The sequence below is a fragment of the Pteropus medius genome, unplaced genomic scaffold (genome assembly GCF_902729225.1).
Source record: "Pteropus medius unplaced genomic scaffold, Ma_sr-lr_union100, whole genome shotgun sequence".
NCBI lineage: Eukaryota > Metazoa > Chordata > Mammalia > Chiroptera > Pteropodidae > Pteropus > Pteropus medius.
In genome coordinates this window covers 16495782-16522130 of record NW_024349797.1, presented here as the reverse complement: position 1 = coordinate 16522130, position 26349 = coordinate 16495782, and the positions used below count along the sequence as shown (strand labels likewise).

At 37.3% G+C, this 26349-nt stretch overlaps 1 protein-coding gene and 1 pseudogene across 1 annotated transcript in view; both read right to left on the bottom strand.

Annotated features, from left to right (window-relative positions):
- UNC79 (unc-79 subunit of NALCN channel complex) overlaps positions 1-26349 on the bottom strand; it is a 214070-nt gene that overhangs the window by 16344 nt on the left and 171377 nt on the right. The window contains exons 40-45 of the mRNA XM_039884084.1: positions 26169-26254; positions 25052-25225; positions 22073-22141; positions 18834-18944; positions 10736-10840; positions 4436-4513 (exon numbers count right to left, since the gene is read on the bottom strand). Coding sequence (XP_039740018.1) covers positions 4436-4513; positions 10736-10840; positions 18834-18944; positions 22073-22141; positions 25052-25225; positions 26169-26254 — 623 coding nt within the window. The remainder of the gene's footprint in view (positions 1-4435; positions 4514-10735; positions 10841-18833; positions 18945-22072; positions 22142-25051; positions 25226-26168; positions 26255-26349) is intronic.
- LOC120619824 (uncharacterized) lies at positions 19548-19666 on the bottom strand (annotated as a pseudogene).

Genomic DNA, 26349 nt, shown 5'->3' with positions numbered 1-26349 from the left:
ATACACAGATTTAGCCTGTGTAAAGCCATTAGTATCAGTCTGTGTGACATGAATCACCTTAAGTGTCACCCTAAAGTGTAACACTTTACACTCTAGGGAGTCTTAGGAACACATAAAATACGTGTGGCCAAATTCTACCTCCAGCATCTTGATTCTTTCTCTATTAAAAACCACAAAGCAGAATATCATGTTTGCCGGAAAAGTCAGAAAATTATATTCAGGTCAAATCGCTTACAGCTTAACTCTTCTACATAGTTGATACACTATTAATAGATAAATGCATTACCGTTGCATTCTTGCCAGGGATAATGAAAGAAATGAGGTGGTCATCTTCCCCAGATACTAGCAGTATGTTTGGGAAGTCTTAAAGGAGAAGAGGGCATACTTGTGCTTCTGGTTATTAAATGGCATAAGCCTGCTCTCTTGGGGCAATGCAGTGAATTTAGGATTATAGGCAAAGAAAAGGAAAAGGAGCAGACAGGCTGCTACATCAAAGCCACATGAGAGAAGCCACACGTCAGGCTGGGTGTAATGGGGATCAAAAGCAGGCCGTCTTTGAAGCCATCTGAATACTATGCCAAAGCTTTTCTTAGCTTTCTTTAGGAAAATCTGGAACATTATATACTTAACTAGCTCACCCAGTCAGAAATCCTTTTCCCATATTCATGTAAATCTGCACAGCACTGAACTACATCACCTTCTATCTCTTCTAGAAGGTTACGCCTGTCAGTTCCTCTGACGGGACAACAAACAGTAAAATAAGGTCACTGGCGGTTCTGTCAGAGCGTTTTCCAAGCATTTCATATGTTCTAAGGTTTTCTTCTTTTAATTTAAATCGAGTGAAGGAATTATAAAAGGTTATTGTGTTCCTGCTTTTGGAATATTAATCCTTTAGTGCAAGAAAGGATTTCGCCCCGATTTATTCCATTTTCTCTGACCTTTCACATGTCATGCAAATAGGAGCATATACTCTGTTCCTGCATTTCTTGAAAGGGATTTGTTTCTTTCACGGGCAATATTTTATAGCATTTCAAGTAGGCAAATGTCACAGAAAATAATTACTAGGCATATTATTCAATATCTGTCTTTTAAGTTTAAAACAAAAAACAAGAGCAAAGAATTTATTATCACCCAGTTCCTTTTGCTCTAGAGACAGCAACTCATTTAATAAAAGCCTTAAAATACACTTTATAGTCAGGATAGTCTTAGGGAGCCATCGATACTTGTAAAACGGAGCATATAATTTCCAATCCTCTCCCTTTTTTTTATTCTGCAAAACACAAGTATGTGTTTTGTATGCAACAAACTTTAGTTGTATTATTTAAAAAAAAAAAGAGTCAAGCTCCACTTGTTTCAGGAGGATTATATTTATTTCAATAGGAAAACCGATGGTAAATGTGTTGAAAATTTACTCTGAACTCAAAAACATGAATTGAAGTGAATCATAGCTAATTCTTCCTCAAAACTTATGTCTTATTTTAAAATTAAATTACTTAGATTACAAAAGTAACATGTTCAATGTAGGAAACTTAGAAAATACAAATTAATAAAAAAGAAAAACCACCATAATCCTAATTCTTATCCTTCACCTGTGAGCCACTGTTAATACTTCCTTCTAAATTTTTTTGAATGCATATAATATACATATATGCATACAATTTTATAAGACTGGGTTTTTTTCTAACCTGCTTTTAAATTAAATCCATCATAAGCATTTTCTAATTAATTAAATATTATCTGAAAACTCAACTTGGTATCCACATAATTAATAATCTATCTTACAGAGACGCCTTATTTTGCTTAAACAAAATCTTAATGTTGGCCATTAATTTTGTTTCCATATTTTTGCTATTTGAAATGCTACTATAATAAATATATCTGTTTATAGTTCCTTATATGCACATTTAATTATTCTCTTGAATATATATTCACAGAAGTAAATTGTCAAACTGTTCTTCAGCAAGGTAGAACCATCTTTAACTACCACAGTAGTTTATAAGAATGTTTGTCTCACTTCATCATTAACAAGTTTATTCATTAAGAAAAACCTACTGATTTGCTGGTTGATTTTACTTTTTATATTTTTTAATATTCTAATATTTTGTATTAATTTACAGTTCACTGATGGCTAGTGAGGGTAAAAGGTATATTTCGAATGGTGTATTGGTCATTGGAAAGGGTTCTATATGTGGATCCTGAAACAGTTTTTGCTTTTTTGTTGTTATTGAAATGTTTGTCTTTTACTTGTTGATTTCAATAAACTTTTTATATATTAAGGATACAACTTGTTAGCTATTGCATAGGTACTGAGTTTGAAAGACTTAAACAACGAGAAAGCCAGTGAGTGCAGCAGAGGCTGGCTAGCTGCTCACGGAGCCACTTCTCTTCTTCCCTAGCACGAAGCAAAACCATGACAGTTAGGTGTGGTCGTGTGACTGAGTTCTAGCCAACGGAACACGAATAGAAGAAATACGCATCACATTTAGACCTGGCCCAGGAAGACCCTCCATGTACCGTATTCTCTTCTCTTTCCCCAACCACCATCTGATTACAGAGGACTGCACGTGACTGAAGGAACCAGATGCATATGGAAGTATTCCTCCCTTGACTTTCCAAGATACTCTTCTAAACTGAGCAAACAATAACTTTGTGTGTTGTTGCTGAGAACTGGCATTTTGTTTCACAGCACCTTACATTACCCAAACTATTATTAAGAACTCTGAAAAAATATATAGCTTAGTAATTCTACTCCCGGAAATCTATTATAAAGAAATAGTCTAAAATATGGACAAAGACTTAAGCACAAAGATGTTTATCATGTATTACTTATAATTGAAGAATACTGAAAATAACTAAAATATCCACAAATAATTAACGTTTGCTAATATTTTTAACAATGTTTACTCAGCACTTCCCCTGGCACCATGCTAATATGTTCTACATGCATCTTCTCATTCAATCCTTGGGCCCTGTTCTAGCCCATTCCACAGATAATACAAATCAAAGAATAAAGATTAAATAACTTTCCTGATTACACAGCTATTAAATGGCAGACCTCATTCTCTGGTGGGAATCTAGCTCCCACATTTTTAACCACTATTCTACGATATATCAACATGAGGTAAAACTCTACAGCCATTAAACTTGGGGAAAAATGCTTATAACATATGAAGCCAAAGCAGCACTTATATTATGGTCTCAGCTATGTTAAAACAAATATACATAGAAAAAGAGAAAGAAAATACATTAATATATCAACAGTAAAATTATCTCTCTGTTAAATGATTTATTTTTTTTCTCTCATTAAACTTCTCCACGTCAAAAAAATAAACAAATAAACAGTATTTTAAAAAATGTTTAGTGTTTTGGGTAAAATTGGTATACTTGCAAGTGTAAATTAATCAAAGTCTTTTGCAAAACAATATGAAAATACATACCATTAAGATATTCTTACTCTTTGACTAAGGAATTTATCCCAAGGATATAATCCAAAACAAAGGTGAAGATGATCTTTGTAGGAATATGTATATACTAGCAAAGAAATCGGAAAGTATATAAATTTCCAATAATATAGGAATAAGCTCATTAGGATACTGAATAGATCAAAACATGAAAAAGTAGTCTATAATAATAGAGTTCTCGTTGTAAGGCAGATGAATTATAGGTGATCCTTTTTTCTTTATTAATTTTTTTTTCTAATGACAATTTAAATCATCGTTTTCAATTAACAAATCTCTAAAGTTTCTGAGTTTGCTGCAGGAAAATTGCTATCAATAAGTACTGTGGCAGTCAGCATTAATATATTGGCTAAATGCCAAACCAGAGGAGGGAAGGAGCAATTAGGGGGATCGTTTTATAAACTATACAGATATCTAACTAACGTACTGTATACTTTAAACTAAAAAAAAAAAAAAAAAAGATTTAGAACAACAGCAACAAAAAAGTAATTGTGGTTTATCATCTTCAACCCTGTCAACGAGAACCTTAACATATTTTACCAAATAGTTCACTAGTTGATAATAATGGAAATTTTTTAATTTTCAGAGGAAATGTTATAAAGGAAAACGATAATATTACAATTCTTATTTCTTCCTGTAGTTAAATCAAATTGGTTAATAGGAGCCAATATAAGAAAATGGATTCTGGAAAAAATGAACTTTAATCAAATCTATTCTGTATATTTGGTCATTTCTTTCCTCTTCTTTATTTGCTGCTTCAATTTTGCTCATGGTTCCTGGAATAGAAAGTTTCCAGGGGCTGGGATTAATTTAAATTTTCACTAGTGCTCTTTTTTAAAAAGATGCTGATATGTTTTCAATTTTATAATGTTTATTCTACCAAAATGAACCAGGACACAGGCCAAAAATACCTCTTTGCTAGATGAGGAAATGAGACGAAATATAAAATGCAGACAATTAATTCGGTGAGGACTTACTCCAGGCACAGAGGCGATCATCTGCTTGCTCAGGATGGTTGACTCAGCTAGTTTGGTTCCAGCATCTGCACAAATAAACTAATAAGAAATTGAAAGGATAATTATTTTTAAGAGCACTTGGACAGTAATAAGTAGTTTATAATTTTATTAACAGGGCTCAAATTCATTAGTGTTTACTTTCATGACAATCTGCCCTAGATTTATGGTACTTGCTAATCATGACAGTTCGTTCCTATCAGAAATTCAAAATCATAATACTTAAATGAACACACAGATTCTTACTACACCCAGACAGCTAAGTGGCACTGAAATGGTGTATCTGATCAAGGAAGAAAGGAAGGATGTCAGCCTTGTCATATTTATTTTGAAGTTATTCTATTTATGCTTTAGCACTTTTTGACAGTTCCCGAATTCTCACAGATTTTCCTAGACTTCTATCATTATTTCATACATTTAGAATAAAAAGAGAAAAACAAATCAACCACAGAGTGAGTATTCCCTGCCAAGGCCCCACAGTGTCTGGTCTTCCTTCTCCCATTTGTGCTGATAATGACCCCGACTCCTGCTGTGTCCCCACAGGACTTTTCACACACGTCCACTGTAACGGTCACGACATTAGATTGCAATGAGCTAGAGTCTCCTTCTTAACCCGCTACAAGCTCTTTGAAAGCACAGACCCAATGCACCTCACCCCCAGCACTAGCTTCGTGCCTAAATTCTCAGAGGGGTTCAGAGGAGTTTGTGAAATGAATCGATTAATCAATTATGACTTGAGATCATGATGAGAATAGACTGATGTGCTAGATTACAATTGAACTTTCTTTACAGATTTTTACAGGTGTTTTCCACTTGATTCGACATCCAACTATTTATTAATGGTTTTAGGGGGAAATTTAAACATGAAGTCTGTAGAGTTTGCTATGAGCAATTATTTCCTGATTAATTTCTCTTTCCTGGCCCCTGACCAGTGGCCCCAACCACTCTGGGATCCAACACTGCTGCTAGGCAGAGTTCAGAGGCCCTGAAGGAAGCTTTGATATTGACAGCTCTTTCTTCTAATTCATTTCACTCTCACTCTGGACGAGCACAGAAAAGTTACGTAGGTCAAGACAACAAGATGAATTCAGCTAGACAGTCTCCATCCTGTCAAACTGGAGGGAATTAATATGAGTTCAGGGCATAGAGAAAATCTCAAGGAGGCCTGAAAAGGAACAGAAACCAGCATAGCGAAGGCTAATCAGGGGTCAGAATCGAAGCATTATTAATAAGCAGCAGGTTCTGGCTAACAACGCAGAGCTCTAAGCCAAAGGCCTTCTGAGGGCACAGAGCCCTGAGACTTCTAATTCAAGGCCACTGGCTGGTCTTCAAGTGTGGTCCTCCATTAAAGGTATTTCCGTACAGGTGGCTGAGCAGGGGGTGGGAGGACAGCAAGCAGAGCTGGCTCTGAAAGCCACATGGCAGGAGTGGACGCATATCTCCATGCTCACGTTCTTTCATTTCCGTTCGCTTCAAATAGTTACAGAAAGCTGAAGAATCTATTTGGCCATGAACTCTGAATCTGGCAAAGAAAGTGCGAGCTAGTAACAAAGAGAAGACCTAAAATTTTCCATTACTTTATTCAGGAATGCTTATGTCTGCTCTCCTAACTTGGGCTTATTTCTAATACGAGAAAACGTAAATAAATCAGGATTTTAAAAAAGAAAAAGTAAAGCCTAGAGCTTTGGCTAAAACCTAGGAGTAAAAAATGCAATAGAAGTACACGGCGAAAAGAAGAAACGCTTCCAACTTCCTGGCAGACGCTGCATGCTTTCCCCGTCAGATGTATTTTCAAAAGCTATCTACGTCTGCCATCTAAGATGGACTACTTATGACTAAGTTCCAAAACCTCTGTCAGGACACCAACATTTTCATCAATTTCTTTACAACCGAAATGAGAGACTGCACAGCTAAGAGAGGCCAAACGGGACAGTAACACTACATCTGAGTGTGAGGGAAGGGGAGCACAGGGAGGGGGCTGCTCAGAGGTGGACCGAAGACCTCAGCCCCTTCAAGCACGCTTACCCAGCCTGGCTGTGCCCTTGACGGCAGGAGAAGATTCGTAAAGGAGCCAAACTTCAAATGTCTCTATCACCCTTCAGCAGGAGCTTTTCTCACCTACCATACTCAGCAAAGTAGCATAACGCAAATAGGTTGTCGGCCACGTAGTGAGGCTGAATTCACATGTCTGATTTGTAATAACTCTTAGAGGTCAGAATTAATCCAAAATCATCCTAAAAGTTATGAAGGTACTGTGGAAAGTCTGGTATATTAAAGAATATAAAAGTACATAAGCTTCTAAAACCATCTACTATTTTTTTAATCGATGCACTTTAATCCAGTGTAATTTTACATAACATGTACAACTAAAGCCTTATTAAACTTTTCTGTCTTCATTTTCAATAGGTGCCAACCAGGAACTGAAAGATTCCATTAAAATTTTAGAAAACTGCTCAAAATATAAAGATATAAATAAAATCAGAGATGGAAAGGATGGTAGAAGGAAGAATTCTATACTTTCAGATAGAAATATTCCACTGAAATATGCACTCCTGCATGAATACAAAAGATAGGCGATATCCATTATGTGTCATTATAACTTATTATCAAAATGAGACTCAAAATAGTGTCTCCACCTCTCATCCCAGAAAGTGATCTGATTATTACTAAGTGGACTAATATTAATAACTCCACATCAATAGTAACTGTAAATTAAAAACAACGGTGGTACCCCTGCAATTTCTTTGTCCTTCAGCCCACAACTAACCTATCTTTAAAAGAAAAGCTTTCACCCACATGATTTCTCACGCTTGAATATGCAGGTATATCCCACACAGTGGGAGTGTTACATGCATATTGGCAGAATTATTACTCTACACATAATAGGAGCTGAGAAAATTATTTTTAATTTGAGCTTATCTAGCCTTTATGGTGGTTTTTAATGAGTTATCACACCATTATGAAAACTGCTTTAATCCGTCTTGAGAACACTTAATATAACTTCTTACGTGAAAATATCTACAGCAGACCAGCAGAAGAGCTAATGTGAGTGAAAGTTAATAGATCTTAATTGAAACAAGATGGAGCCTCTGTTCAAAGGGCAGAAAAACCATGCCCGACAGTCAACAATTCAGAATCTGAAGAATACATAATTTTTTTCTATTTGGCAAGTCCTTCTTGTCTCCACGCTTCTTTTTGTTTAAAAGAAAAAAAGAAAATCCACTTGAACGTTTAAGGCCACCTGACTTTATATGTAAATAAAAACAGAAACAGGAGTCATGGCTGGACAACCACTATAGCAGGCTGGGAGATGTCCCACGACGCCAGGCCTCTAGGAAATATTTCTAAGTTTTAAAAAGCAGACTGGTCACAACCTTGAAATGTTTAGAACTTCAATGACCCCCACCTTCCTTGGGCAAGTGTTCCATTGTCCTTTAAGGGGGCTCTCTACTGACGGAGTATTTGGTAAACAACAAAGGTATGGGCTACATCTGAGAAGAATATAAACTCCATCTATCGACTAAGTTATCAATTCGAGAAGTAGTAGAGAAAACACTCTACTGCCCTGTGGAGTGAAAGAATGATGGGTAAATCCAAGGTTTGTGCAACTGACTCTCTTTTCGCTTAGGATGGAGCCCTCAGGGAGTTTTTCTTTCCAGTTCCTGCTTTTTCTGTTTCCAAGTTGCATTTTCAGTTAAAGCCACCTCCACTGCCTTCAGACGATGGTTGCTGATGTCTATGAAGGAGGTCACTATCTGCCCCAGACACATTATCTGTCCATACTGTGAGCTGGTGCTCCAGGAGCCAGGATCTGACATATCCCATCAGTAAAAGGGAGGGAGAACTTTTCTCTGACTCCAGGCTAGATTCTCTGGCCAAAGAGAAGCTACCGGAGAACAGGCTGTCACCTTTGCTATCCTCCAGAGAATACCTGGAAGATACAGGCAGTCAAGGTCAAGAGAAAAAGGAACTGGAAAACTCTACAGAAAGAAGCAAGAGACAAAAGATGCTCCTCCCTCATCCGTAAGTGGCCCCATGGAGGACTTGTCTCCATGACTCAACCAGGAACCACAGGGCAGATACAGAAAGTATTTTTTTTTAAGTATGCCTCATTGTATTTCTCTCAGTAATGAAAATGTTTTATTCTGAGAGTTTATAGAACAAAGATATATTACTTCAAAATGGCATGATGCTTAACATTTTTTGTTGGAGAAGGTTGAGATGTTATTTATGAAGTTGTTCCTTGTGGGCATGATCTCAAAATGTCTCCAAAACATCTCCCCAACTTAAATAATTTTACAACTTGATTTTTTAATTTAGCTTCATGATTCAATGACAAATACATTGAAAAGATAAAAATAGTATTCATTTAAAATGGCAAATGAGAATCCAAACAAACACATTCAGGAGAGTCTATTTTTTTGCCTTTTTCCTTCCCCAAACTAATTTGTTTTTGTTATTTATTCACCTAGCTGTGATGCAATAATCACTGTTTTCATGGCTTCCTTAAGCACTGGGCGATTTAAACTGTCAGTGTTCTCTTGCTGTCTTGTGACAAGTGCTTATTATGTTTGACTAATGTATTTCGTAGAAAACCAGCCCCCAGCTACAGTCACAGCTCAGGAGGCTAGACCCTCAGAAAATCCACCTGTAGGTCCGCTCTGCTCGAGACTGGGGACAATTAAGGAAATGCTGTCTGATGCCCACAGGAAAGCACCTTTGGGCCCTGGAAACCTAGGCTGTTTTGAGGTGGCAGGTCGCCAACCAAAAACACTTATCAGAAGTAACTGACTTCTAGACACTGTCAACCTGCAAGCCTTAAACCCCTCATGGGCTATTTCACGAAGCCCGGTTCACCTGCCCTCTCCTCCAAACCAATGCTGATCCCATTCATCTTTATGGTCAGTTGTATCAAAGTGACTTGTCTTCAAAAGCAGTATTGCTGCTGATGTGTGAGTAGCAAGGGCTGGCCAGCGGCAGTGCCCTGGAAGAGATTCAAAGTCTGCCTCTCCTCAGCAACACACATACTTTCTGTCTTCCTCTTGAGCTGTTTAGCATCTTGATACAAGGGGAGCCATTTCATCCTGACTACATTATGCCCAATGTCCATTCCCGTCATTTTCCAGCAATCGCTGCTCTCAGATGCTGCAATCTGCCCCAGCGAACTCTTCAAAGACAACCGAAGACCATTCTCCATTGAAAGTGTACCAACTTTTTATTAAATCTCAAGGCTTTGAGGAAAACTCAGCTCCGGTCTTAAGGATTAGTGGTATGTGGTGTGGAAGGAAGGTAGGGTATATTAAATGGTAAATGACCGGTGTCATTCCTGCTCTTCTCCTAGGTAGACGCCTCAACTTCCTGAGCCTCCTTCAAGGCCCACAAGGTCCCTTTTCTACACCGGCTTCCTCAGTCAGTACACGTCTCTGCTACTGGACCCGTTACACTGTGGAGGAAACTTTTGTTTACACGTCAGCTTCGCCTACCAGATAGCAAACTACCGGAAGGAAGGGGCTGTGGCTTACTCATCCGTTTCCCCGGCACCTGGGCCAGGTCAGGGCTCATAATGGCTCTCCCAGGCCAAAGGGGCCAGCCCCTCCTCCATAGCACTTTACATGTTGTGTAGATCTTTACTATCGCGGTCAGCACATTATTGGGATGGAACCTATGCCTTTTACACTTTATATCCCCAGAACCTAGCCAAAGGGAGGTGGTTCGTAAATACTCGTTGTAGGAAAAACTGCTGAATAGTCAAACATGGCCCGATGATGAAAAACCTCAGCTCAGGCACTATGAGGTCACTGCAGATTTTCAACGCAGGAAATAACCTGCTAAAAAGCAGAGTTTTAGCAAAATTCCTCTAGGCAGCCACAGGCCAGGAGACTAGATCAGTGTGGAGAGAGATGAGGCAGTGTAAAAAGCTACGAGCTGTTAGGGTAAACTGGGCAAGTGATGGAAAGAGCCTGACTCGGCTGTGCTCCACAATGAACAGACCCTGTGGTCAGATGCTGACAGTACCATGCCCGCTGTGTGATCTTGGGTGAGTCACCGAACCCCCCTGAGCCTCAGGCTCCTCGTCTATGACACAGAACCAATACCTCACGTGGTTGTAAGGATTTACTGAGGGGAATATGGAAAGTACCCACCATATTGCCTAGCACATATGGTACAGAAATATCTGATTTATGCATACATCCCACACTTTTCTTCATTTTTCCAAACATCGGGAGATCTCACGAAAGTATTACAAACAAGGCAAAAGCCTACCTGGACAAGCAGAAGGAGGTTTGTGTCTGGTAGAGGAGATTTCAGCTTCAGGGCCTGCAGAAGCTCTAGAACAACACTACGAGACAAGTACAACTTATCCCGCTCCTAAATAAAACAAAATAGAAGAAGGGAAGCAATTTATAAAAATTCAATTAGAAGAGAGCTTTGTCAAAAGAGCTTCCAAAAGAATCACAGATCAGAAATTAAAAAACAAAAAACAAAAAATCAGTATTTAAAAATGAGTAATGAACTATCCTTGAGAAATGAAATTAAAACTTAAAAATAGTCATTTTTGTGTGTGTAATGAGTTTACTGTAGCACTGAGAACACACAATTTATTGGATAAGAAAAAAATAGGCCATCTCTTAACCATTGAAACCATGGGATTTGCTTCTTATTCACAAGAAATGATAGGTCCCCAGACTGCAGAAACTAAACAAATCTAAAAGTATGTTTTTTCAATAGAAAATGATTTAGAGAGAAACAAGTACAGCTGCTTAAAGGAAGGATCTCATAGCCTCCCTAAGGAAATTACTTTTTAACTAGAAAATAGAAGGACATCTTATGTACTGCCACCCATCTTTGTCAAATCATAACATTTTGCTTTAATTTTTTTTTAGGCATGGCAACTCTTGGTTGACCTCACAGACTGCAAAGACCTTATCCACTTACAATCCCTTATTTTTTTATTTTTACGCATACAGCACCTGGTCTTCCTAGGTGGTCTCCCATCCAACTACTAACCAGGCCCGACCCTGCTTAGCTTCCGAGAGCAGACAGAATTGTTCAGGGTAGCATGGCCATAGACGTTTGACTTAATATTTAAAAATATTAAATATTTTTAATATTTAATTTATCACAGAAACAGCTGAAGTTACCTCAATAGTGCTCGCCTTCTCCCTTTCTTGAAGTAAACACTTTTTTGAATCATGCTTGTTTTTACCCTTTTACTACATATATATTGCATGTGTATACATAATGTATATTATTATTTTTGCTTGTTTTCGAACTTTCTATAATGGTATCATACTATACATATCTTTCTGTCCTATGAATGGAATGCTAGATTGTTTTCCATTTTGTTGTATTTTTTTATTGTCAACTATAACACACATGCAGAAAAGTACATAAAACATAAATGTACAGATCCACGGATTAGTATAGATTGAAGTCCCATGTAATCAGCACCGGGTCAAACAACAGCACATCATAAGCATCTTAGAAGCCCTGTGTGTCCTTTCTTGATCATAGTCAAGACCTGGAGACCTGAGGAGTCTGTATCCACTGTCTTTTCTTTCTACTCATTCTCGCTCATGCTGACTTACTTGCCTCCTCATATGTCTGGTTATGTTTCCATGCCGAATCCATTATTAAAAAATTACTTGTGGAAAGAATTTGAGTTCTAAAATGTTATCCTTCTCCAAAGAGCTTTCTGTTTGTTTTTGCCAGGTTCCTGGAGGCACGAGGAGTCCAGGGTTACCTCAATAAACATAACAAGCCTTGTACTCTCTTATCTTGGGCCATCGAGGAACTTGACACTGAGTTGCGTCCATGTGAGGGCAAGTTTACTTCTGGGTTATCTTTACTTTGTCCTTCTGAACAAACGGTGTGGGGTGGGGGGCAGTGCAATATCAGACAGAGTCTCTACACTTCGTAGATTCCGGATCCTGACTTTTGTCCTAGCTTGAATCTTCCAGAATTGCAGTTCAGCCTTTCAGTCACGTCTTCCAGATAGGCAAATACCCAGGGAAAAAATGGCTTTGAGTGCTAGGCTCCCATCTCTGCATTCTGTGCTCTCTCAGATCTTAGCCTGGTAACATTTGGTTAGCATTTTGATGCTTTTAAGAAGTTTTCAGAAAATATTTTGTTCAGATTTTTTTTTTTAACTTTTTAAGTTAAATGGCAGGATAGGTTCCAATGATCTAGCCCAATATTATGCAGAGAGATCTAGGATTTTTACTGGAATTATACTAAATATATAGGTTATTTTGTGAGAATCAGCTGTCTTTATCATGCTGGCTCCTCATCCATGAACATGAGATCTGTCTCCATTTATTTAATGTTGTTGAATAAAATTTCCTGGTTGTCTCCATACAGTTCTTGCACATATTTGTTAGATTTACTTTTTGTTGCCGCAATAAATGACATTTTTGAAGTATGTTTTATAATCATTTGTAGCTGAATATTAAGATAGGTGATTTCTGGGCATTTGTGTGTAGCCAGCATCCTTGCCGAATTCCCTTACAAAAGTTAACAAAAAGGTTTCTATAGATAAATTCCCTTCTTCACATCATCTATGAAGAGTCAGAGTTTTATTTTTCCTTTCCAAGCCTTCTATGTTTGATTTCTCCTTCCTATCTTACTGAACTTTGTAGGATCTCCAGGACCTACTGGATAGAAGCAGTGATAATGGAACTACCCTTGGCATTTCCCTATTAAGTATAATGTTTTCTTGAGGTTTCTGATAGATACCTTTGTCAAGTTAAGGAAGTTCCCTTCTATTCCTAGTTTGATAAGAATTATCATAAACAGATGTTGCATTATATAGAATACTTCTTTTGTATCTGCTGAAATGATCAAAGTTTTTCTCTTTTAATCTGGTCACATGGTGACATAAGTAGATGTTTTAATATTTATACCATTCTTATATTTTGAGAAAATCTTCACTGGGTCATGAGGCTTTAGTTTTAATGCATTAATTTGCTATTATTCATTCAGAATTTTTGCATCTTTGAAGTATAACTGGCTTATAATTTTCCTTGCCCCTACTGCGCCTGTCTGGTTGGTATCAAGAGTCTACAGACCTCATAAAATGTGTTGAGAAGTGTTCTCTTTTTTCTGTTTTCTGTATTAGTTTTCATAAAGTAGAGATCAATCTGTTCCTTAAATGTTTAATAGATGCTGTCTTTAAAACTGGAATGGTTTTTAACTATTTTTTAATCATTTAAGTCTAGTCATCTTTTTTTCTGATGGTTATATATTACATTTTTCTAGAAAATTGTCCCTATTGTCCAAGATTTCAAATTTACTGGCATAAAGCCGTTCATTTTTAAATCTCCAACATGCCTACGGTTAAGTTCCCTTTTCCATTGGCCGATACTCTTTATCTGCACCTTTTCTCTGCTTCTCTTGATCAGTCTTGTCAGTTTTGTCGATTTTATTAGTCTAATCAAAGAGCCCCCTTTCGGTTGTACAGATCCTCTATTGTATCTATGTTTTCTACATCATTAATTTCTGCTCTTATTTTTATTATTTCCTTTCCTTAAACTGTCTTATGGTTACGCTGTTATTCTTATTTTAACTTAAGTTGACTTGTTTAGCTTATTTAGTTTTTCTTCTTTTCCAAAAGAAGTATTTAACACTATAAATTTTCTTCGAAATATCTCTGTGGCTATATATCTCAAATTCTGAAACATAGTATTTTTATAATTGTTTAATTCTGAATATTTTTCTAAGTTCTCTTTTATCTCCTTTAATCTATGGATTATTTAAAAGTATATGTTTAATTTCCAAACATAGCAAGTCCCAAGCACCAGTAACCCATGCAGTACCTTTGTGTGAATTACAAAAAGAACACATACACAACACAAACACACATCCATATTCACACAAACATATGATTGCAAACCTGAAAACCTATATGAGCCCTGAAGTCAACAGCCCTGGCTACATGTATACACATACACTCTCACCCACTCACAGACACCCTCAATTTCACACTGGTACACACTTTACATACATCTTGACCCTGAAGATAAAGTGACTGTGTCAGGGTCAGAATCTGGCAGGGGGACAGGATTTAGACATCTGAGAATAGGGAGCAGCCAAGAGAAGAACCTGATGGGCTCCTGGGGGATAGTTGGGCCAGGGCAGAGCCATGTACACACACACGTGTAGCAGTGGTGTGTGCATGGGTACTGTTCTATATGTGTGTGTGCAGGGCCCCGCGAGATGGTAGGGAATGTCTCTCTCAGTCGCATTAGGACTTAACCAGAGGCTCTAAATCTCTACCCCTGACTCAACACTCACATAAGATTTAATACGTCTAAGATGTGCGTGTTGTCTCTGTAGATGTGAGGTCTTTTTTAGGCCACCCTTGAATACCTATATGCAGTTACAGTTTTGTTATTAATAATTTGATTGCATTGTGAATAGAGAACTTTGTCTCTTTGAAACTGATTCTCTAGTATGTGTTAAGATGTTCGTGGCCTATTATCTATTCTGTTTTAAAAGATTCCATGTTTGTTCTTCAATATATTCCCAAATTGGTGGATTCAAGATTCTTTTTACGTCCATTTGATTTAATTTGCTCATTATAGTGTTCAAGTCTAGTATAGTCTGATTCGTTTTTTATCTGCTTGATCTATCAATTACTGAAAGAGACATTAAAATTTCCCACTATGATTGTGAACTTTCTGATTTCTGTTTGTAATCCTATTCATTTTTGTTTTATATATATTGAAGCTATATTATTAGCTGCACAGAGTTTTAGAACTGTCACATTTTCTTAGTGAATTGTTCCTTTTATCAATATATGGCAACCTTCTTTATAATAATACCTTTCGACTTAAACTCCACTTATTAGATTCAGCTTTCTTTTTATTAATATTTGCCCGGTATATCTTTTTCCACCATTTTTCTTTCAAACTTTCTCAGTGTCTTTAGATGTGTTTTAGATGTGTCTCTTAAAAACAACATGCAGTTGAATTTTTAAAATCAAATCTGCAAATCCCTAGTGAGTCTAGTATACTTATATTTATTGTGATTACTGAAATATTTGGAATTCATTTTCATCATGTTACTTATGCTTTATTGCAGCTTGTTTTATGATTCTTTTTTGTCTTGATTGACTTTTTATTCCTGTTTTTCTACTTGTTTGGAAATTATATATTACCTTTCTGGCCTTTGGAATTTTTACATTTAAAACATTTACATGAATTCTTAAAACTTTTAAATTACTCATTATCTCTGCCCTTCTCACGAACAATATATAGAATGCTTTAACTTCAATCCCCAACTGTACATAACCCCTTCATCTTATACGTTATTATTATCTAGTATTTAGTGTCATCTTACTTGAGTATCCATCTGATTAGTCATTATTATTATTATTACTGCTTTATACTGTCGATGATCACTTAGAGTTCTACACTTTACCAATTTCTTTGAGCATCATTTCGTCATATATTTCGCTCCTTCCTTCCTGGTTTAATTTCATTCTTATTTAATTCATCTTTTAGTACTCGTTTCAGTTAAAACTCTATTAGGAAATTTCTTAATAGTTTATTTATTTAGCCTTCACTCTTAATTAATAGCTTAGCTGGTAGAGAATTCTAGGTAGACAGTTTTCTCACGATTTTAAAGACTTTTTCCTTTATCTTCTGGCTTCCACTATGCTGTTGAGAAGTTTGTTACCAGTCTGTAGAGTGTCTTTGCTCTTGGTTGCTCTTAAAATAATTGTTTTTCTTGGCTGTTCTGTCAAATTGAATATGACATAAGCAGGTAATACTTTAGTTTATTTGTAATATTTTTAGTGCTCACTATGCTTCCCAATTCAGAGTATTAATAATTTTTATCAGTTCTAGAATTTATAAAAAGCCTATTTTCCCTCTCTGAAACACTTAACAGTACATGTTGGATTTTCTCTTTATATTCATCTCATTCTCTCTCTTGCTGCATGCTATGTAATTTCTTCAGATCTCTCTTTGTCTATGTCTAACTTGCCGTTTAACCTGATCATCAAGTTTTCTTATGTTAATCACGATTTCATCTCTAGAATTTCTACTTTGTTCAAAATCTACCTGAGTTTTTTTTTTAAAGTGACAAGATCTCTTCTTGTGTTCTTAATTCATTCTTTGTAGGCTTTTATAGTGTCTATCACATAGTTCAAATGTTCAAAGTCCTTCAGGGGAATAATCTTGCTGTTTCTTGACTCTGCTAATCCAGCTCATGGTGGATTATTTCTTCATATGTTTTATAACTTTAGATTGTGAGCTAATGTTCTTCAGGATTGTAATTATGGGAATCCTGTTGGGCCTAGGTTGAAGGCATATCCCTCCAGAAAGGTTTGAGGGTTGACTTTGAGCTTGTTTCTGCAAGACACCCCAATGCTATTACTCGCTCAACACCAATGTTACTTGACTTTTCAGTTTGGGGGTTCACGGAGCATGATGAGATTACAAATTCAAACTCTAAAGATGTTCAAAGATAGAATTGTGATTACTAATTTTCTAAATCTTTCCCTCAGTTCCCAAGCTCTTTGTCACCTCCATATAAGATTACATTCTTTCCAAATCACCCTTTTACCAAATGTATAGCCTTTCAAATGTTCTGACTTTCTGTTGGGGATGACTCAGCTCCAACTCCTAGCCTGAAATAGTCCAAAGACCTCATCTCCTTTCTCTGTGTGGGCTTTAAAATGCAAGCCACTGAATTACGAAGACAAGCAACTCCCTCACCCCAAGACTTCTACAATATCAGTTTATATGCTTACCATTCTATTCTCAATTCTCTCTTCATTTTTGTCTCTTTCACCCTTATAAATTAGCTATACATTTAAAATCATGTTATTACATTTAATCCAGCATTTCTAGTGTTTTTAATGGGATAGCTTTCAGGTTATCGAGACTGCCAGATTGGCAGAAAGAGAATTCTCCAAAACCCTTATCTTTCCATGCCCTTTCTTCTGATTAAATAGGGAGAAGGCTAAATTGGATATTGCTATATAATTTTTATAATGTCTCATTATCTATGAAGAAGGTGAGAACACCCTAGATCAAAGCTCTCTATAAGTAACAGTCATTTCAAGTTGAAGAAATGAGGAAGGATAGATGGCAAATGACAGTGTGAGGCCACTAAAGTTGTAACAGACTATAAGGGGGGACATAATGTATAATGAATATTCAAAAACCAAAAATATCTTGAATTCAAATTGGTAGTAGGTCGCTTGTAATCAATACCGATTGTGCACAACATAGAAAATACAAATTCACTATGGGGCCTTCCTCCAACAAAATGCATTAATTTAAATTGAACATAGAGAAAATGACTTCTAAAAATAGAACATCTTTTCATTTTATTTGGTGCTGTCTTAAAGATCAGTTTTTTAAGTGGAAAAAAAAGGAAGAAGTTATTTTTTAGGAAGTACATTTTAAAAAGAATAAAGTGTTGATTATTTCAGCAGTTAGGAGACATCATTACAGGTAATGTAACAAATAGTTTATAATCAGAAAGACTAAAGAGAAGATTATCATGAAACACCTCAGCATGGAAGAACGGACACGAGATGGAAAGAAATGAGTGTTTTAAATGAAAAAAAAAAAAATCCTTGATATAAAATTAGATTTTTATGAGGAAAATAAAGGACTTACTAAGTGGACAACATGAATAAAGAACTATTCTGAATGTTCAAGAGAGAACAACAGAAACAGAGACCCCATAGAAAATAAACTTGGAAAACTTGGAAATTGGAAGAGTAACATTTGCATGTTGTTCTTAAGGACAGAAACGCTCTCAATTTGCCCTGCCTCCTGCTTTTCCATGAGGACACTGTCTACCAGCTCCAGCAAGGCTGCTACATGCACTGGGCAAGCAGTCCTTTTCCACTTCTTCAGTGGTGGGGCAGGGGATACTAAAGATAATGCAATAGAGAAGCCATTATTAAGGCAAGATGACAAAAGATGAGATTACAATCTCAGAGGCCAAGAACCCAGAACTGGGGAGACAGACAAATGATGAGAATTAAGGAGCTCTCCACAGGCTTTTACAAATGACAAGCTGATATTTTTCTACTTTGGGTATAAAAATAATAGCTAGTGATGGCCTGCCTAATCACGGGATGGTGAACTTGAAAAGGACGTTAAGAGGTCATTTAGACCATTATTTCGTTTCATTGAAAATACCTCTCCTGTTCTAAACCAAATGTGTGTGTGTGTGTGTGTGTGTGTGTGTGTTTCTTCCAATGATATTTATTAGACCTCAGTAGGATTACTCATTTTTAACTATATTAAAGTAACTAGCCTAACAGGAATTTGACACTGATAAGAAAGAAAACATTTCTGCCAGTTTCCCAGGGAAATACACACATTTGCACCCTTACCTTAGTGAAAGCTCGGTAACATAAGCCACACACCTCCACCAGGTAGGCCAAAGTGAAGACAGCATTCTGAATGACAAAGCTGAGCAGTTTTGAAAATGGTTCCAACAAACTCTGCAACGAGATTGGGGCCAGAAAAAAAAAAAATTGCTGATTTTTTCATTAAAAGGGGATTAAAATCTTATGATACTTTAACTAATAGGACCATTCTTTTTTTGTTTAAAATCTGTTGTCAGGTAGCAACTGTAGCAACCCTATTGGTCTAATAAGAACAAAACTACATCTTCAATCAATGGCTTGAAGGGCACAATTTAATCATTTTACTGCTCAAAAAAAAAAATCCATTTTTCCAGATGGCATCATTTATAAATCAATCCAACTCTAATCGTGTCCTCATGTCCACCCCCAGACTGTAAGATTTGCATTAGATCTTCCATTCATTTCTCAGAATCTCTAGGCATCTATGGGTTCATCAGATTCGGCTCCTCTAGAAGCCATTCGCCTGAGTCAAATAGCACAAACCAACCCTTAGATAAAACTCATCACGACCCAGCTTCCTGCTAATGTTTATCAGGTCAGTTTTAGATCCACACACTTTCTTTTTTTTCTTTTTTTTAATTTAATTTAATTTTTTTTTTTTAGGCAAGGCAACCCTTGGTTGACCTCACAGTTTGCAAGGACCTTGTCAGCTTACGATCCCTTATTTTTTATTTTTTATGCCTACAGCACCTGGTCTTCCTAGGTGGTCTCCTATCCAAGTACTAACCAGGCCCGACTCTGCTTAGCTTCTGAGATCAAACGGGATCGGGCTTGTTGAGGGTGGCATGGCCGTAGGATCCATATACTTTCTTAAGTCATGTAGGAACATTTATTGAGTACCTACTAAGTATCAGACAGACTTAGATGCTTTCATATAGTTTATCTCATTCAAATTTCTTACAGCAAACCTGGGGAGATAGTATGTTATAATAGTTAATGATGCAAACTCTAGAGTCTCACATAAGTGTTTTCAAACCCTAGTTCTCTTTGACCTTGAATAAGCGATCTAACTTCTCTGGATTTGGCTCTCTCCTCTGTAAAATGAGGATGATAATGACCTCTCTCTCATTAGTGTTGTTGTGAGAATTAAAGAAGGTGATGTATGTAAAGCACTTGGCACTCCTAAGCCCTTCATCACTGTTAGCCATGATCTGCAGCGTAACTCTGAAGATGCACTATCCCCATTCTGCAGTGGAGGCGATTAAGTATACAAGTCACTCACTTAAGGCCATACAGCTATTGAATAGAATTCAAAACCAAATTCCAGGGCAAATTTTCTAAAGGCAGCATTGTTCTGTAGGAAACACGGGATTTTAATTGGGCTCCAAAAGACTTTCACACCACGATTCTCGACCTCTATAGTCCTAACTGTCTGGATTATTAAAGTAATACATGCTCAGTGTATAAATGCAGGATCTGCAGAAAGTATAGATAAGGAAATAAAAGTCACACATAATCCTACCACTTAGTGATAACATTTTGATCTAGTTCCCTTCTTTGTTGCACATCAGTTTATTAGTTGAAATCTTACACATATATAATACCACGTTTTGTTAATTTCATTTTTTTTTATTAGTATAACATAAGTTTTCCAGTGCCATTTAATTCTTCATAACCACCCATTTTAATGGCCTCAAAAGTAACATTTTATTAGAAATAGCATCCTAATAAATGTTTCTGCATGAAATTTGCATTTGCATTCTTTCTTAGAGTAGATTCTCAGAAAAGAAATCAAAGGATATGAGCATTTTTGAGATCCTTTATCCTTACTGATACAAAAATAAATTCATGACATGTCAGTTGCCCCTAAAGATAGGAAAATTATGTCTTTTATTTGTTTGTATTCCCCGCGGAAACCCATGTAGTGCTTTCCATATGAAAAAAACCTTAAAGAAACTCTTTGAAATAGTACTGTTGATACAGTATTCTTTGCTCTGTATAAATATCACTGTCCTGACACACTGATGAGGGTGAATGGGGACAGGATATATAGTGTTGATATATGCTATATCTTTATTTGTCAATAAAAGAAACCTAAATTCAGAGCTACATAAAAATTCGCTCTTTTACCTAGCAAAGCAGTATGGTGATGGGGCAATATGGTATAATAGAAAAATCAAGGAACTTAGAATCAAAGGACCTGGATTCAAGTCTAAAATCTTTCACTAACCAGCTATGTGACCTTGACCAATACACTTCATCTCTCTGAGTCTGTTTCCTTATCTGTAAATGAACAGATTAGACCAAATGATCTCTTGCACCTTTCCAGCATAAACCGTGAGTCTTTGAAAGCACATTCAAGGTGAAAAGTTACAGGGGATGTGCCTTCTTAGTATATTAATTAGTAGTTATAAGCCATTGCAATACAAACTATTGCACCATTACATATAATACAGCTCAGAAATGAAGCCAGGAAGACAAAGGTGAATGAGACACAGTGCTGTACTTCATGAAGCTTACTGTCTCACTGGGGAGACTTCAGCACAATGTAAGTGCTAATACAGAGAGCTGTATCAAGTATTGTGGGATCTGATATAAAAATAAGTTGCTACAGAGAATGTGAATATTTTTTTAATTGAAATTTAAATTCTCATCTTAAAGAATGAGGACTTCACCTCACTGACAAGGGTATAAAGCATTTCAGGTAAAGGAAATGGCCTAAGTGAAGGCAAGGAAATATGAAATTAAATAAGATTATAAATGTAAAGTAGTTAGCACTACTGCCATATGGTAAACACTCAAAAACAGTGCTTGCTGTTTTGATGATGATAATGATGATTCTGAAAGCACACAGGAGGCATGAGGGATGGGACGGGTAGCTGAAGACTAAACTGGAAAGGCAGGCTGTCAAGTTATTGAAGTACCTTCCTGTATGCCACATTAAGGAATGTAGACATTATCCTAAAAGAAATGAGAAATTGTCAAAGATTTTTAAGCAAGGAATTAATGCAATGAGATCTGTGTTTAGAAGGATCACCTAGGTCAGAGAATGGAGGATGGGCTGGTGGACACAGCCCAGAACTAAGAGGACCAATTATAAAAAATGATATTGCGATATATTAGAACTAGACACTTTCAAGGAAGCTGAAAGTGATGCATTTAGGATGCAATAACCATTTCTTCAGTATTCCTACAGGCCTGTCTTTTTAGATTAAAAAATAACTAAATAACCAGTTGGTGTTGTTTTTCTGAAATATACATACCCTTGTGGCATTGGTAGAGGGTATCTTCAAGAGGCAAATCATAATTCTCAAACTGGAATCTAAAGAACACTGTAAACAAATATGAAAAAAGTAAAAGTCAGTACCCTTCTCATATGTCTTTTGCTTCATATGTTTCCTATTAGCATTTATTTTAGGAAATAAAATCTCAGGTAGTGCTGCCTCTTTACAGTTTTCCATGCCATATATTCATGTTAAAAAAAATTACTCTCAGGTTTTAAAATTTAATTAAACAACATTAAGCAATTAAATAATTAAGCATAATTCCTAAACTATTTCTCAAAGACATATCCCTAAAATTAAATCAGATAGAGAACTGGATAAAAAATTGGATGAATGGACGGATGGATGGATGGATGGATGGATGGATGGACAGTCGAATGGACAAAAAGACAGACTGACCAATAGGTAGATAGGTAGATATTAAAATGTGCCCAGCTCTACACACGCACACTAATTTGTATAAGGTCATGTTGGGGGGAAAAAAAACTTAGATCGATTTAAAACCATCAGGCTTATTAGCTCAAATAAGAACCAGTCTCATCTGCCCTTTCTCTGCTACTAAAAGACATGACAAAAACCTGGGGAAAAGCAGTAAAATTTCTAGAAGAGAAAATCATGCCTTACAAATCTATTAGAGTTATATTTGGCAAGATTCCACATCAAAATGTACTTTTTAAATCTAGTTTACTGAGACTGGAGGAAATGTTACAGCAAGAATAAACAATGATGTTATTTAACATTCTAAATACATTACAATGGCAGGCTACAGTTAACTCTCTGTAGCTGTGTACATTAACCTCCTTAAGACAGTATAAACGAGGCGAGCGGTTCTCCTGGACCAGCAGCACCTCTGTTACCTGGCAACTTGTTAGACAGCAAATCCTCAGGTGGCAGCCCTACCGAATCAGACACTCTCAGAATAAGGCTCAGGAATCTGTTTTTTAGCAAGTCCTTTAGGGACGCTGATGCACACAGAAGTTTGAGATCCACTTCTCTAAACTGATGAGAACGAACTACTGAAGGTTTTTCAATGGCTGAATATTGTTCCCAGAGAGTAAAAGCAAATCAGCAGATGATTAGAGGCAGTGCCCAGATCTGATCTAGCAGGGCAAGTCTTTACACACGTTTGGAAAGTATTTCACAAATATCTTCTAAGGAAACTGCTGGTCTATCAAACCTGCTCAATGCCCATGGGATTTGATGTGACGTTTACATTACTTTGAATCAGAGGCCGAAAACTGGCTGCTCATCGGGACTTTATGCTGTTTTAAAAATCAGGAAATATTATCTTGGAAAACGGGAAGATCAACAACATGAGGCCTGCATTCCCACACAACAATTAGCTGCAATGGAGTAGCAGCCGACCCGGTTAGAAGGGACTGGTACTTTCCAGTTCCCAAGAGTCTCAGTTCTCCTTATTACCTTATCTCACTCCATTCCACTCATTAACCTTGGAGTCAGGGTCCCTGTGGGCATAAATCAGGTTTACCAGTTGTTTACAGCTGGCAGTACTTCCCCACTTGATCTTAGCCAAAAGGCCAAGAAGCAACTGATGACACTTCCAACTGGTCAGTGTTCAAGTTAAAAATTTTGACTATAGCATCGGCCTATAGACATTTGAATTTGCCATGCCTGCCCCACCCCTCTCTTAGAGTATGTGACTCTTAAGCAGTGAATGGCCCTGAATGGCCCCCTGATCCTAGGGAGGTTCCACGTGGCCATGTTAAAATGTGTGGACTTGACTTCCTACATGTGTATGTACAGCAGGTATATACACACACGGCTTCAAAGTACTAATCCTCTTTGCTTGAATTTATTCAGCTACTCTAGATCTGTGGGTAGACAAGGATCATAAAGATCTCAGTATTCCTGTTTCTCGCAGTAACTTCAAACTCAAAGAAAGCAGCACACACCAAGCTAAGGGGCCCTGAATTACCTTCTCTACCGAACCTATTTAGGGGTCATATTTTCTGAATCTGCCAATTTGGAAAAAGGTATTATCAGAGGTGGTTGGTTTTTATAACACATTTTACATACATGTAATACTTGTTTTAGAAAAGGTGCTGCTGACATGTAACTTCACCTGTCAGATTAACAAGTGATTCATTTTGTTGCAAGTTGGATATTTCTATCTGTGATCTGAATAAAGCACAAAAAGTTTGTAGAGCAAATCAAGTTCACAGACATAGCAATGGCCACTCCCAGCCACCCCTTTCTCCCTGCTATAGAGACCTGAATGCCTTTAATTCACCCCTGCTTTAGAAGGACTCTAGAAGTCTGTTAGTGGAAAGGACACTGGAGTGGGAGCCAGGGGACTTGAGTTCTAACCCTCACACTGCCACCACTTCTCTAAGTCCGCAGTGCCCCATCTGGGAAATGGGGACACTGGAAAGGATGGTTTTCATAGGTCTATTCCAGCTTTAACAGTATAGGATTCTGTTTCTGCATTTAATGGGCTCATGCTGAAAATGTTCCTTAGGCTATCAGATTTCCAGCTAGGTAATAGAGTGTGTTTTTAAGGGTGCTATGTTGGTGGGGTAGGGGAGAGACTGTAAGTCAGTCAAACAAATATCATCTTGGTCTTGCAAGTATTTTATTCACAGACCCAAAGAAATCACTTCGCTTCAGATAATTTTCTAAAAATGAAACTTTACATTATATGTCTGGTCTCTGCTTAGACAAAACTATTTATTTACTTGTGTATTTATTTAATATCCGCTTGAGAAAAATTTCTAGATAAACGCAATCTACTAATGTCTTCCTGACCTTTTAAATGCCTTCTGCACATCTCTGTCACTCTGTGACATTCGGAGGGAACGACCTAGTCACTTCATGGCTAACAGATTCCTTATAGACCTTTATGAAACATTAAATCACCCAAGACCCTACTTCTCTGCTAGCAGATGGTCTGCGAACAGCAAGAAAGTAATTTAAAATGAAATGCTGGGCTCAGCTTACCTTCAGAGGCAAAACACAAGGCAGCTTGGCAAAAAATGTCTGGAACTGGTTGCTGATTGTGGTCCAGAGGCTACTAGGAGAATCCATGGGCAAAGCTTCCATGAAGGTAGCAATGTTTTCCAAACAGCGTATCATAGCACCCCCTGCTGGTAAATTCTTTTTGTTATTTAGACCCTAAAAACACAAAAGCATAGGCAATCAACTGCTGAAACAGCGTGGGAATTTGTGTAGCTATTTGGCGAAGATCAGTTTTAAAAAATCACGGATTCATGCTATAAACATGTGTCATGTAGCTACCATACAGGCTAATCATTGTAATTGGCAGGAGGAATACAGAGAAAAATCGACGAATTCAGGCAAACGTAGGGAGGAAACTTGTGGTCTGTAACTCAGTGAGAGAAGGCGAAATGTGAGCGAGGAAACCATCTTTTAAGAATCGACATTTGGCGTGGTTAGGAGCTAAGATGACAGTGAATGATGCTTACGGGAAACTCGACTGGCCGAATACTAAGAGTAACAAGTACAGGAGCGGCAAAGTCCCTATGGCAGTCTGCCAGCCCTCCAAGCTGACTGAGAGCGCTAATAAGCAGAGAACACGAGACATGGATCTAAGTCTCGCAAGACACGAAACAAGCAGCGGAGCTGAGAAATGACTTCAAGTCTCATGATACAGAACATAAGCAGACCTTGAATCCAAATCTCGGGATGCAGTGAATAAGCGGTGACACTGAGACTTGAATCCAAGTCTCACAGCATGGTGCATGCTGCTCTAGCCAACACTCATTTCAAAAGACGGGGAGTCACAGGGAGGTGAGTACTGGACCACTGGCATCCACCCCTTGGTCGGTGGTATCCAGGCTTTAAACAAATAGTAAATCCACACAAAATGGCAATGTCTGACTGACACTGTTCTATGTGTTGGCCATTTTTAATTAATTAATGTTTCAAATTTAAATTATTTAAAATTTAATGTGGCATTTTGAATTTACATTTTAACTTTTAAATTAAAAACCTTTTTAATTTAATTTTTAAATTAAATGACTTCAAATTTCTTCCTCAGCAGGGATTTTGGGGGGTGGGGGACGGGTCGCTTAGAGTGTCATCAAAGCGAACCTACCTCCAAGAGCTGACTGAGAGCAGCAATGGAGCTCAGCTCATTGAAGTCCATCAGAGACGTGGCTAAGGTCCGTAAAAAAGTCCCATCTGGAAAGTCGACAGTCAGATTTAGTGGTGTTCAGGTTTCGGCGACCCACCGCGTTCGTGGTGTCTGGCTTCCCCGCCCCCGATGGACTGATTAC